Raw genomic sequence first — 14,655 nt, 5'->3', positions numbered from 1 at the left:
GATTTGCTTCCGCAGACAAAATAGTCAACTCACTGTACTTAGTTCTCTCCTCAGTACCTGCCCATCCCCATGCGAAGAGATCGCTAGTGCGTTTCACGGGCAGTCCACCTCTAGCATTCTTGCTGAATTTTCGCAGCACTAAGCACCTATGTAAGTCCTGCACGTTCAACCTGGCTAAAACATAAAGAACATGCTTGCATGGAAGACCTTTACGTTTCATACTATCACAACTGCACTTCACTGTTTCTTCTGAATTACTAGGTGTATACTCCACTTTGAATCTCAGTTGCCTGTTATTTTTCCATGCCACTATGAATCTCCTACTGACGGCTCCACTCAGTCTATCTATGATCTCAAGATCCGCTGCCTTCTTCATTTCTTTCTGCAAGAGGTAAAAGTTCACCGCAGTGAAGTCACGGGCAGCGGCTTTTTCAATGCATTTGAAATCATCGAGTACTGCTACAGGGAGTGTCTGTGTGGACAGGCAGTCGTCGTGTGACTCGTTCTCACGGAGCCGAACAATGCAGTTCTCATAATGCACAACCATATCAACAATTGTCATGCTAGAGTCAAGATGCATATGAAGGCAAGAGTTCAGACTCTCGCTCCTCTGGTTACTCCGCATACCAAGGAAGAACCCACCGGTCAGATATGACGCAGCCCATAGCCTTTTCTTCCGGTACATCCTACGCAACCATGTTTCAGTTTTCTCCGACTCCCATTTAGCTCTAAAAGCTGCCCATCTCGCCTCAAACTCATCATGTGTAGTGGCATAATAAATAAGAGCCCTGAACTCCTTAAGGGATGTAACACCCTCGATGCGACTATAGCTCCCACGTGTCGAGGCACGACTTAGAGACATAATCGCATTGAAGGCATATGTCGCAAGTGAGGTAATCTTCACACAAACCCATGTAATACAATAGGGGAAAGATACATAGTTGGCTTACAATCGCCACTTCACACAATTACATGAATAAAGCATTACATCATCCAAATACACTCAAGGTCCGACTACGGAACCAAAATAAAAGAAGAACCCCAAATGCAACAAAGGTCCCCGATCGACCCCAACTGGGCTCCACTACTGACCAACTAGAACGAAATAACACCAAGGACAAGATCTTCATCGAGCTCCTCCTGAGCTTGGTTGCATCATTTGCACAAACTCATCGGCACCTGCAAGCTAGTTTTGGAAGTATCTGTGAGCGACAGGGACTCAGCAATCTCGCACCCTCGCGATCAAGACTATTTAAGCTTATGGGTAAGGTAAAGGTATGAGGTGAAGCTGCAGCACGCGACTAGAATATATGGTGGCTAACATACGCAAAAGAGAGCGAGAAGAGAAGGCAAAGCATGGTCGATAAAAGTATGATCAAGAAGTGATCCTATAACAACCTACGTCAAGCATAACTCCAACAACCATGTTCACTTCCCGGACTCCGCCGGAAAGAGACCATCACGGTTACACACGCTGTTGATTCATTTTAATTAAGGTCAAGTTTAGGTTTTCTACAACCGGACGTTAACAAATTCCCATCTACCCATAACCGCGGGCACGGCTTTCGAAAGTTCAAATCCCTGCAGGGGTGTCCCAACATAGCCCATGATAAGCTCTCACGGTCAACGAAGGAATAGACCTCCACCCGAGACGTTCCGATCAGACTCGGTATCCCGGTACAACAAGACATTTCGACAGGGTAAAACTAAACCAGCAACACCGCCCGAATGTGCCGACAAATCCCGATAGGAGCTGCACATATCTCTTTCTCGGGGCACACTCAGATGAGCCAGACGTCGGGTAAGCCAGCCCAGAGTTGCCCCTGGTAGCCTCGGACATCGCTTAGTTGGACCAACACTTAGAGAAGCACTGGCCCGGGGGGGTTAAAATAAGATGACCCTTGAGCCGGCTGATGAAGCTACGTACCTAGGGTAGGGGCACGGACCTGTCCAAAGAGCCCTACCCAAGGACGTCCCTAGAAGAGGTCACCTTTCAATCGACTTGAAGGTATCCCACTCGACGGATTCAAGACACTCGACCAAGAAGCTATCACTCGACCAAGAAGCTATCACTCGACTGCCAGAAGACCTAAAGTCACTCCGCAGGCAAACGGTCGGCTATTTAGTAGTCTTTATGGTCATTATAGCACTTTATTAGGGGCGTTACCGGTAACGCCCAACCTTAAATGTACCTTAAACCCTGTATTACTGAGGGCAGGAGGGGGGCGGCGAACTCTATATAAGCCACCCCCCTCCTCAGTATGAAGGGTTCACATCCCTGTTATCTACACACACATAATCCAATCGACCGCCTCCGGGCACCGAGACGTAGGGCTGTTACTTCCTCCGAGAAGGGCCTGAACTCGTAAACCTTGTGTGCTTACAACTTCCCAATAGCTAAGATCTAGCCTCTCCATACACCCTCCCTACATTACTGTCAGACTTAGAACCACGACAGTTGGTGCCCACCGTGGGGCAGGAGTCTTAGCGCCTAATTGGAGAAGTTGCGATTTTTCCGATCCATTTGACCATGGTTTCCTGCGGAGTTTTGGTAGAGGGCCGCGAGATCCGTCTCGGCGCGCTCACCTTCATCGCCGACGACTCCGCCTGGCTTCAGGAGGCGCCGCTCGACGTCGACGCGCTCCCCGTCCGCGGCGCGACGCACTTCCGCGCGTGCATTCGTGGCGTCCTCCTGCGGCAGCCGTCGACCCAGTACCAATCGGCTCCCGTTTCGTCTCCCCGCCCCGTCTCCCACCAGCGCAAGCGCTCAGGTCGGTCGAGACTCCAGCGGTGGGTGAGGCACGCCGTGGCTCACCAGTCGGCGGCCCCACAAGTCGCGGCAATCGAGCCCGACGAATCCCTCTACGGCCTGTTCGACCTGTCGACTGGCTCCGCGGAGACCGCATCCGAGTGCGACAGCAGCGACCCTTTGGCTAAGGTTCTGGCGGTCGAGGGGACACACAGTCCCCCCGTATTCCCTCGCGCTGATGGAGGCGCGGGTGGGGGCGACCTGTCGCATCCCCACGATGAGTACCGTCCCGAACCTCTCACGTCATTGCAGCGAGAGGAGCTTCGCCGCCGGAACATGGACGCGCTCCACACTCCTATTTGTTGGGGAAACCCCTGAGGCCCGGGCCTTGGAGGACGCGCGCTTGGCTAACTTGGCCGAGCGCCCTCGACTGGAGAATCTCCAGCGAATACTCGACGAGCAAGCGCGTCAGCGAGCTCCCGAGTCCAGTCGACGTCAGCAAGCTCCCGAGTCCAGTCGACGTCAGCTCTTCCCGCCGCCGCAGGTATACCGAACCCCAGTTCAGAATTTGGCCGCTGTGGCCCATATAGCGGAATCAATTCAGCCCTCCCAGTCAGAGGCTGGCAGGGGCTTGTTGCAGATCAGAGCGTTGCTCCGGGCAGCGGGAAACCAGAATTCCGTTGTTTCACAGTCGCGGGAAAGGATCCACAGTCGATCCGTTGCAACAGAAATAGTTCAGTTGGCTCACAGCCCAAGATCGCCCCCGAGGCGTGAGGGGCGTGGTGATCGGCATGATCAGTACAGGAGAACTGAGCAGTATGACCACCGATTCGATCGTGATGATCGACGTCGAGTGCCAACCCCCCCCCCCCCCCCCCCCCCCCGAGGAGTGGGTCATATGCGCCTCGACGGCAAGATGACAGACGCCCTCATAGTGTTGGGCAGAGGATTACAGTCGACCCCAGAAACCCAGGCTTTGATGCGAGATCTATCCTCGTTCAAGGTTTGGTTGACAGGAACAGGGCTCATAGAGAAGGCCACAACAGAGATGCGCCTACCAGCAGCAGGGTACATGCTTCAGGGCCGGAATGTGGCCTGTGCATGATGCGCATCCGGCCTGCTCGCAGCCGATATCTGATTGGGCCAAACAAGGACCGAGACAATTTTGGCTTGTTAAAAGCCCGTGATTTGATTCGCACAATCATGGGTCGGGGTTCATTTCGGGCTGCTGCCGGCCCGTGAGCTGTTCGGCACGTTTCAGGCCCAACCTACATCGTGATTGCATGATGGCCCGATTATGTACCGTAATTTTACGATTTGGCCGGTTTACTGCGAAGACAGGATATATATACAGTAAAATAACTGCTGCATCGTGAATAAGAAAAAACCTAGACTATACAATAAAGAAATTACGGCATATTACATCCACTGGGCATCAAAGTTCGCCACTATGATAATAAAGCACAAGCAGACAGCAGATTACAGACGCTGGGCATCAAAGATCGCCACCAATGCAAATAAAAAGGCCGACAAAATAATATACAAAACCGACAGTACTTCAATAGAGTTCAAGAAAGGTTAGCCCTACTGGGGAGCTGCAGCGCAAGCAGCTGAGCAAGATGATGAGACTGCGCTTGTTCAATACTTATATCTTCCTCACTCTGAAAGATAAACAAGCAGACAGATGACAGGTTTTGCACATAAAAGTATCAGTGCTAACAATTCATCACATTTCTTACTGACGAGTAAAGTGACACAGTTTAAAATTGCATTAACACAATACGGTATTGTTTAGGTCAAGACATGGCAGGAAATGACATTGTGAAGGAGTAGGCAGCTTCATGACACCACTGGATTACAGATCAAGAACTCATAAGTATCAATGGTTAGTGTGCTGTCAATTTATACCATTTCAGATTGGCTAATGAAGAGACGGTTTAAATAATAGTAGAATGATATGACATTGTTCATAGTTAAGACATTACAGAATATGACATTGTGCTATAGTGGGTAGGTTCACCACACCACTGGATTACGGATGAAGAACAGAAGCATACATGTAGTGCAAAAGAAGATCACTTGCTCTGTATAGTTTAATTTACATGGTATGAAGAACGAACTTGGTTGTATAACCGAAAACTTAAATTGAGAAAGGACAAACTTTTTTTTATGAACTACGTAATAAACATTAAACAAGCAATTTGATGCAAACAACAAATATAAACAGCTGTTGCAGTCATGCCTAACCAAATATATACAACAAAGTTTGAAGGCTTGAGATGGAGAAACTTACATTATTGGTGAAGGCAGGCTCTATAAAGGCCTTGTCCATGCTGATGGGGGGGGGGGGCAATTCAAGAAGTTTACCACATAATCTTCTTCAAAAGCATTGCCTTTATTCTACATTTTGTTAAGAGTAAATATATATGTGATAATATACGAAAAAATGGAGAATATTTAAGATAAGATGAAGAGTGATGATACATAACCAAGTAGTTATAAATGTAAGTGCGGCGATACACGCAAAAGGTACAGCCAAGAGCAATGCACAGCTAAACTTCTTCAGTATCAACCTTATTGTAAGAGTAAATATAGATCTCATGTGTAGAAAATGGAGGGCAAAGGAAAATAAGCTGCAGAGTGATGGTACATGAACAACTACCTGTCATTATAAGTACACTGATAAAGGACATCATGTACTTACAAAAACAATGCAGAGCTAAAAAAAACATTGGCATTGGATATATTCTACACTAATGTAACCATTCATACAGATCAGATAATTTGGACCGAACAACTGATAACCAAGCTATCATGCATACTGCTGTCACATAATGAACCAGGTATGTATGCAAGTACGGTGATACAGGACAACATGTACTAACAAGAGCAAAGCAGCGGGCAGCATATTTGCGATATCCTGTCGTTCTTGTCAAACCGGAATTATTATTCGAGCAGATTTCCTACAAAAAATATCCGTACCTCATCCTGGGAACGAGACCAGTGCATAACAAGGTTTTTCCATTAAATGCCTTCTAAATTTAGCAGAGGAGACTTCATCGGAAATTCATTTATAGACTTGCCATCAAAGTGCGATTTCCTCAGGTAACACCGATACTGCTGCAATGCTTCCTTGAAAAGCACAAGCAAGCTTTGCTCGGCATGACTATCCAGATTGACCCTCGCCTAGTTACAACAATGTAATGTAAATCATTGATGTGTTCATTCAACAGAAAACAGGAAAATAATAACCTTAAATAATAGCACTTACACGTAAGTTGGATAGGAAGATGTGAAAATGGTGTTTGTTTTCACAATAATCTTGCCATGATGTGAATATATGCACGTAGTCCCTAACAACATTGGGGAATAAATGATATGGGGTTCCAATCTGCAGGAATTGGCCATCTCTGCAGTTGGGATAGGTCTTCAGTCGTTGGACTTGCTGTACTTTTTGCTGGAGTGGGATATTTCTATGGTACAGCTGGTGCTATGGCAAATGAAATCGGTATACCTTTTGCTGGAGTGCAGGTCCTGTGTGGTGGGGCTAGTGGTGTGGCCAGTGAAGTATGGGTACAGTCTAATGGAGTCAGTCCTACATTTTGTGTCACTGGTTGTACAACCAATATAAGTGGGGTGTTGTCTGATTTCTCCGGCACCACCATGTTTTTCAAGGACTTTGCTGGTGCTCCTTCAGCTTCGGCAATCACCCTCTTCCTTTTTGATGTCTGATGCACAAGAACAGCATTTGAGTGGAAAACATGGTATGATGACAGATGGAATATGTATTGATAATGGATGGGCATGGCGTCTCGACATATATGATGAGTAAACTAAGCAGATGGCGGTGCAACAAAGTAGAAGAAATGCAAGACACCATATGCAAGATACCCGCAGTCAATAAAACATTGCCAAATTAGAACAGGCACCTTGACGGGTGAACAGGACAGGCCATCTGCCTTTGAATCCTCGAGGTTAGAATAGTCATTAGGATCATATACTGAACAAGAATCAACAGATGGGCAGCGTATGAGTTTCATTGCATCCAGAATGGCACTCAATGCCTTGGTGCCAAATTTGTAAGTCATTGCAGTGTTTAGCTTCAAGAGTGGACTGCTGCTAGTGCGACACAAAACAGCTACACAGATCATAGTGTAGATATAATGGGAAAACCTTAAGCACCAGAGTAAAATCAGCAAAGTGGAACTTGCTGGAATATATGTGCTAGTATTGCTGGTACGGCTAGAAAGGCTTCGGATACCAGCTCTCTTCAAGTGAAGGTGCGGTACTGTTAATATCAGTGTAACTCTCAAAGGCGACACAGCTCCCCGCATTTCCTTGCTATTCTTATAGGATTCAAGTGGGCAGGCCACTACAAATCCTATTCCTATGTTTACAAGATCCTACGAATCAAAGAGGCTCAAAGTGTGCATCACAACCAACCGTATATACCTCTACACTGCAAATGTCCCTGCTCATCTTCAGTACAAGGAACATACTGTACTACTATCATACTCCCTCCGTTCCAAAATATAAGTCTTGGTAGAGATTTCCACTTTGGATCACATACAGATGTATCCAGATACATTTTAGAGTGTAGATTCACTCATTTTGTTCCATATGTAGTCCATGGTGGAATCTTATAGCTGGTGGGTCCCAGCAGTCAGGGGGAAACGTTTTTTTCGCGAAATATGGTGGCCCGTCCGGTGGTTCCCCGCTGTCAGGTGGAGGAATAATTATTTTGCACGTAATAAGGAGGCACTTCCTTGCTGCGGCCGTGGACCCAGCTGTCAGCTTCTCCACGTACAGTCCACCTCTGATGGAAGTCGTTCTTTGACCACGTTGACCACGCCGCGCCGAGAGAACCAGGGCGGTGGACGACGGCGAGGCCTAGGAAGGGGACGACGGGGAGCCGGGGAAGACGCGGTAGTGGAAGCCCGCGTGAAGAGGAGTACGAGGGTTCACTGGTTCGGTGCGGTGTGAGGCTGCCGTCGCCGCAGGGCCTGGCCAGTGGTGGGAATAGTTGGGGGCGGTGAGGCCTCCGCGGCAGCACAGCCGGCCACGGGAGGCGGGAGCATGCGGACGACCGACGCTGCTTTGGGCGTCTGGAGCAAGAAGAACAGAGGTTGAAGAAGCACTACGGCCGTTGGATGGACATCGTACGATCACTGGAGCTCGAATCGTTCATATTGACTAAAGTTGACAAAGGCCCCCGTCCCAGTCAACTTAGTAGGCCCACAAGTCAGCCTCCCACCATGGTGGGTCCCAGCTAGCAGGGGGAGTATTCAATTTTCTGTGCGTAATAAGGAGGCACTTCCGGTGGGTCCGAGCTGACAGCGGGGGGAACGTTTTTTTTCGCGAAATACGCTGGCCCGTCCGGTGGGTCCCAGGAGTCAGGGGGAACGTTTTTTTCGCGAAATAAGGTGGCCCGTCCTGTGGGTTCCTGCTGTCAGGTGGAGGAATAATTATTTTGCGCGTAATAAGGAGGCACTTCCTTGCGGCCTCCTGGACCCAACTGTCAGCCTCTCCACGTACAGTACTCTTCCGATGGAAGTCGGTCGTTGACCACGTTGACCACGCCGCGCCGAGAGCACCAGGGCGGTGGTCTGGACAACGGCGAGGCCTAGGAAGGGGACAACGCGGAGCTGGGGAAGACGCGGCAGTGGAAGCCCGCGCGGAGAGGAGTACGAGGGTTTACTGGTTCGGCTGCGGTGTGAGGCTGCCGTCGCCGTAGAATAACAAGGGTGTGGGTGAGTGGAGGGATGGCCTGGCCAGCAGTGGGAGTAGTATGGGGGCGGTGAGGCCTCTACGGCAGCACAGCCGGCCACGGGAGCCAGGAGCCGGCGGCACGACCGGCGCTGCTTTGGGCGGCTGGACCACGAAGACCAGAGGTTGAAGAAGCACTACGGCCGTTGGATGGACATCGTACGCTCCAACTTAGTAGGCCCATAGGCCAGCCTCCGAAATGGTGCACCCCAGATGTCAGGGGGAGGAATCATTTTTTGGGCGGCCGAAGCTAAGAATATCCGAGATTGAAGAAGAAGCACGACATCCGTTGGATAGACATCCAACGGCCACTACTGCTAGAACCGTGTGTTGACTATAATAAGTTGGCAAAGCCTTGCATACGCGTCAACTTATTTTTTTAGGAGACGCGTCACTTAGTAGGCCCACAAGTGTGTGGCAGAGAACTTATAACCTATTTGCATTTTTTAAGAATGTACAGCGCATTTTTGAATTCTAATGGAATTTACATCAGCCCATTTACAGTTTGTTAAAAGTATAACCCATTTTCTAGCTAGGACAATGATTAATAATTTCAACCAACCATTGAAGACAGAATTCAATAAAATTTCCCTCATTTTGATGGGCTCCGAAATATTTTTATCCCAAAATTTCTAGTTAGATTATATATAAATTTGTATTACGTAAAAATCCAATGAAAGATTGCGCGCGCAACAATGAAAATTTAAGATTTTCAAAATCCATAAATAATATTTTATAAACAAATTTCGTGTTTGGTGCATTTCTTTATAGTTACTGCCCAGTTTTTATAATTACATCCCATTTATTATTTTTAAATCCCATTTTCCTGTTAAGGCTAATGCATCCCTCCTAGGAAAGATTTGCAGCCCAGTGGGGCGGAGAATAACAAGTTGACCTTGCCTGGGTATTCCTCAAAAAGACGTATAGCTAGGCTAGCCATTTTCATCTTAAAAAAATTAGTATCTAGGCTGGATATCTGGCCTGGGCTAGATAGGCCACAGCCCACGCAGTTAATACCCTACTCTCCTCTGAACAACAACGAAATCATCGCCAAGAAAAACTTTGCAGTGCTCACGCCTCAAAAACACAAATACTGCTCAAGCTGCTTGGTCCCAGCTGTCGGCCGCACCTTGTCCAATTTTCTCGTTTATATTGACTACATAGGTTGAAAATGCTATGGGACCGTGATGTCAGGAAACCAGGAGAAATCAAAAAAAAATATAGTTGTACATAATAAGGAGGCACTTGCGTACGTAAGGCTATGGCCCTAGTGGGTCCCTAGTCATCCAGTCAACATAAAGTCATCTCCTGAATCCTCATGTTCGTTGACGATGTTAACAATGCTCGGTGCCACGGCGAGCGCAACAACTCGAAGGACAACGGAGAGGGCCTCGCGGGCCCTACGGATGGTCTGATACAGCGCCCGCTGCTCATTCAGAAAGCCAGGATCATTGGACACCTATGAGCACCTTCGAGAAACTGAGACGGCATGAAACGGTAAGGCCGCGCTTGGGAGCTCTGGTTTATTTCAAACCTGTATTAACATAAAAGTGTAATTTACTTGTCATCGGAAACAACGCGTAAAATACAGGCGTAATGAAACCAAGGGCCCGAGGTCTGTAAGTAAAACCGGCGGGTTACGCGTGTAATTTGGGAGACCAGTGTATATTTTACGAGCACTGCTATAAGGACGACATTACCAGACGATACATGCACGACGTGCGTATCATGCCATCCATGGGCAAGGCTGAAACAGCAGCTAACGGCTGGATTAGCAATCGTCCGAGTGTCGTTCAGCATTTTTATCGTGTGTCAAGTACTTCCGATATTTTACTAGTCGAAATCGACCAACCAAGCGCCTTCGCCCGAGACCATCTACTTTAATTTACAAGCGACAGTTTTACAAGCGGTTTTGGTTGGAAAACAACGATCCAATCACGGCCTAATATCATGAGTTGGTCGGAAGATCATATGGTTTCACGTCTAACCTACCCGATTTGTCGTATAGGCTATGAATGAAACATCAGACGATGAACTTCTTAAGCACGGAAACAACAGAAGAGGATGATCTTCTTAATAAGCAAATCACTGGCATTAGATCGATATGCAAAACAATACGAAGCAGTATCCTCAGGAGGCACAGTGAACAGCTCGTGATGCCGCATGCCACAACATTCCAAGCTCAACTTTGCAATCAAACACATGGCCTGGCATTACATAGACAATATTCAGAATAAACTCTTAACACAGGAATATCTCAGCAGAGTAACTATTTACTTCTAAACTGAACACAGGAATAGGAAAAAACACTCGACGCTGCTCACAGCAAGGGCGTCCCACTCAAAAATATCAAATGCATGTCTTCTGGCTAACATCAATGAGCAAATTTTGACAAGGTTTTCCAATTCCAATATATTAAACTAACGTTTTCACTAGTAGATAAACCACCATTAGTCCCGGTTGGTAAGGGCCTTTTGTCCCGGTTTTTGAACCGGGACTAAAGGGTCGTTACTAATGCCCTAGCCCTTTAGTCCCGTTTCAGTCCAGAACCGGGACAGATGGGCCTCCACGTGGCCGGTGCGCCGAGCCCAGGTAGGAGGGCCTTTGGTCCCTTTTGGTGGCACCAACCAGGACCAATAGGCATCCACGCGTCAGCATTTCAGGGGCTGGGGTTTTTGGTTTTTTTGAAGGGGGGGGGGGGGTTGGGGGTTTTGGGGGTTAATTTAGGTGTTTCATATATTGTGTTAGCTAGCTCATTAATAGAGAGAAGTGTCCTCTCTTATGTCCGTGCTTGGTCAACGCTACGTACTATACATACGTATAGAGAGGACTAGACACGCTAGCTAGCTAGTAAGCAAACGAAGGAAACATAAGATCGTCCTGAACATATATGCATACAAAGAGAAGTGATATCGACCACCTCTCCTTCTCCGAGAGATTGGTCGAACAACAAGTTCTCGTATATCTATCTGACACTACCGGCTACATATATACAATAATTATCTCTTACAATATAATCTCCTAATTATATACGAAGTCAACCTCGACATGGTATTCTCCGTCTTCAGCGATCACGTGGTCAAGGAAGAATGCCGCAAATTCCTCTTGAATTGCTCGGATACGATCTGGTGGTAGGAGGTCATCCCGCATCCGAAAGATCTAATTTGAAGAAGGGGGTCAATACATATATATATATGAATAAATGAAACTCAACACAAATAATGGTAATAAAATAAAATTATGAATATTATTGCTTACACACTTCATATTGTTCTTCAGTGTACCCCCGTTCACAGGTCGTGTAGCAGATGGACTCGCAAATGTAGTATCCACATAAATCATTCCCTTGATCCCGCCACAACCACTTTACAAGAAATAGAGGTCAATCAAACTGATAAGCAAGCATGCCAAATGGTATTGATGAAACTAGCGCTTGAATCACTAGGAGACGCGCTGAACATGCTACTATAGTACTTACTTTCGGGTATCTAAATTGCAGCTTCTTCGGCAGTCTCGGAGCTTTTTTGGTGAATTTTCTCCAAACCCTGCCAGACAAAGAAAACAATTACTTGATATCAGCAAATAAACAAAGTTGATGATATGGTGGATAATGATCGATTTAACTTACTTCTCGAGGATTTGAGTCATGTCCGCATACTCCTGGGGATCTTTTCGTCTCGAGTCTGAGACGGTTACTAATCCCTGCTCAAGCTTAATCTCTAGGAGAATATAGTGGTAACTGCGCACGCACGCATAACTCATCAATTACATTACTATAACCTAGAGTAATATATAAGGGAAACCGAATATGCACAAGACAGTAACACTCACTTGAAGTTGTAAGGGAAGAGTATTATATCTTTGTTTTCATTTATTAAAAACGATCGTAGCAAGTTGGCCTTGGTATCTTCGGCAAGAAATTTAACCACAGTTGCATCTATGAGATCTGTGTTAATGAACCCAATATCACCGACTTGTCTTTTCTTCAATTCGGCGATCTTCAATTGGCATAATATAGTGAAGATAATTATAAATACATGCAATGAAAGAGCTGACCTATATAGAGAGACTTAATGACAGAAGTAGTAGTACTTACAGATAGTAGCAGGCGACCGTTGCTTTATCGAGGGCCCTTTGATTGAAAAACTGGAAGAACTCCTCAAATGGAACATTCAACAGTTCAATTCCAACGAGGTCTTGCTCCTCTTTAACTCTCAGCGTCAAAGTATTCGTCCCCCCAGACTCTCTGCAGGTTTTCATGTACCAATCATGCAATCTTCGCATCATCGTTGTTAGAGATCTTTCATCATTGACGAGAGGCTTCCCGTACTCGTATCTGTGTACAGCCTCGACCTCCAAGAAATCATAATGTACATGGCCGGGCAGGTAATCTCCAAGATTGCTATAACCGGGCACCATCCTCGGATCATTAGCGACGATGTCGCTAGGCACCTTGAGCGGGGGGCACGATTGGTTCGCTTGTTCGCCGAGCTGGGCTTGTTTCCCAGCTCGTCGTTCTTTTATCCTTTGATCACTGACAATACTTCCTGACCGCTCTGCTTCGACAAATGTCTTTCCAATAATGCGCTCATAGTTGCCTTTCGGCGAAGACTTTGGTGGTTTTCTCAGGGCAACCAGAGTGCGCTTCGCTTTCACCGGATCTACCTTCTCCTCCGGAGGTGGATGTTTCTTTGCTTTCACCCCTTGAAACCAGTTCGTCACTTCGGTTCGCACGATCTTCGCGTTCTCCTCCGGGGTCATCTCGTATGGTAACTTCTCTGGAGTCTTCAGAGAAGCACCGAATCTGTATTTTCTCCCACCTCTGGCTGTACTGCTAGACGTCGGCAGAGCAGACGGAGCGGCTGCGGCTGTCTTCTTTCCTTGCTTACGAGGCGGAGGAGAAGGACTACGATGCGGCGGAGCAGCCGGAGCGGTGGCGGTTCTCTTCCGCCCTTGCTTACGAGGCGGAGAAAGAGGAGGCTGGCTGCTCGGGCGCGCCGGCGCAGGCGGAGTGCCGCCACGCGCCGTAGAAGGAGGCTGAGTGCCCTGATCGTCACTCGCCGGAGGAGGAGGCGGTGGAGGTGGCGGAGTGCCCTGACTCGCCGGAGGAGGAGGAGGAGGCGGAGGCGTCCAGTTCGGAAGGTTGATGAGCTCCTTCCGCCATAGGCATGGAGTCTTCAGAGCAGAACCCAGACGAGTCTCCCCTTCGCCGGTAGGGAGGTCAAGCTGGAGGTCCTCAAATCCCTCCGTTATTTCATCCACCATCACCCTATCATATCCTTCTGGAATCGGCTGGCAGTGAAAAGTTGCGCCGGGTTCAGTAGGTAAAACAGAGCCAACAGCCGCCTTGACCTTCAAATTCATCCATTGCGTCATAAGGTGGCAATTTTGAGACTCCGTGATAGCATCCACGGGATAGCTGGCAGGAGCCGTCAAGACATGCTCCGGCTGAAGGAGCTCGGTGGAAGCCACGCTGCTTCTCCGCTGAGATGGCGGGGTAGCTTCGGGGGAAGCTTCGGCAGTTCGTTTGCTGCGATTTGCTTCTCGTTCCTCTATCGCTTGTACCCTTGCGTGCAGCGCCTGCAGTTGGGTCTGCTGCACTTTTTTCCTCCTCTCCTGGCATTTGTAACCGCCTGCGTCCGGAAAACCAGCCTTCCATGGAACGGAGCCTGACGTGCCTCGTGTCCGTCCAGTGTGCTCAGGATTCCCGATGGCCATTGTGTGCTCGTCGTTCTCTCTGTCTAGAACGAACATCCCTTGCTGCGCTGCATCGATATAGTGCTGAAGCCTCTTGACTGGTATTCCCATTTGCTCGTCCGTCCAAATGCACTTCCCTGATACAGGGTCCAAGGTTCCGCCAGCCCCGAAGAACCAAGTCCGGCAATGGTATGGCCAATTCATTGTCTCTGGTTCGATCCCTTTATCAAGCAGATCATTCTCAGCCTTGGCCCACTTAGGCCGGGCTTTGAGGTAGCCACCTGACCCCGTGTGATGGTGAAGCTGCTTCTTTGCAGCATTTTTCTTGTTTGTCGCTGACATCTTCTTACTCTTTTCCAATGTCTTGTGGGCCACAAATACGGGCCAGTGATCTCTGATCTCATATTTGCCCTTGAATTCTGGTGTCTCTTCTTTGTCGACAA

General features: G+C 47.9%; 1 protein-coding gene across 1 annotated transcript; it reads right to left on the bottom strand.

The window, feature by feature from the left end:
- Positions 1-11,536: 11,536 nt before the first annotated feature.
- On the bottom strand, positions 11,537-14,233 carry LOC147962929 (uncharacterized). Its single transcript, XM_087526848.1, has 6 exons — positions 12,617-14,233; positions 12,347-12,525; positions 12,144-12,254; positions 11,994-12,060; positions 11,778-11,879; positions 11,537-11,674 (listed from the first exon to the last, which is right to left on the bottom strand). The coding sequence occupies exons 1-6, from the start codon at positions 14,231-14,233 to the stop codon at positions 11,537-11,539; spliced, it is 2,214 nt and encodes a 737-aa protein (XP_087382974.1).
- Positions 14,234-14,655: the final 422 nt, after the last annotated feature.

Source organism: Triticum urartu, chromosome 6A, assembly GCF_056163025.1.
Source record: "Triticum urartu cultivar PI428250 chromosome 6A, HENAU_Tu73, whole genome shotgun sequence".
Lineage (NCBI taxonomy): Eukaryota > Viridiplantae > Streptophyta > Magnoliopsida > Poales > Poaceae > Triticum > Triticum urartu.
Note: the sequence above shows the minus strand (reverse complement) of the source record. Positions and strands in the feature narration are given on the sequence as shown.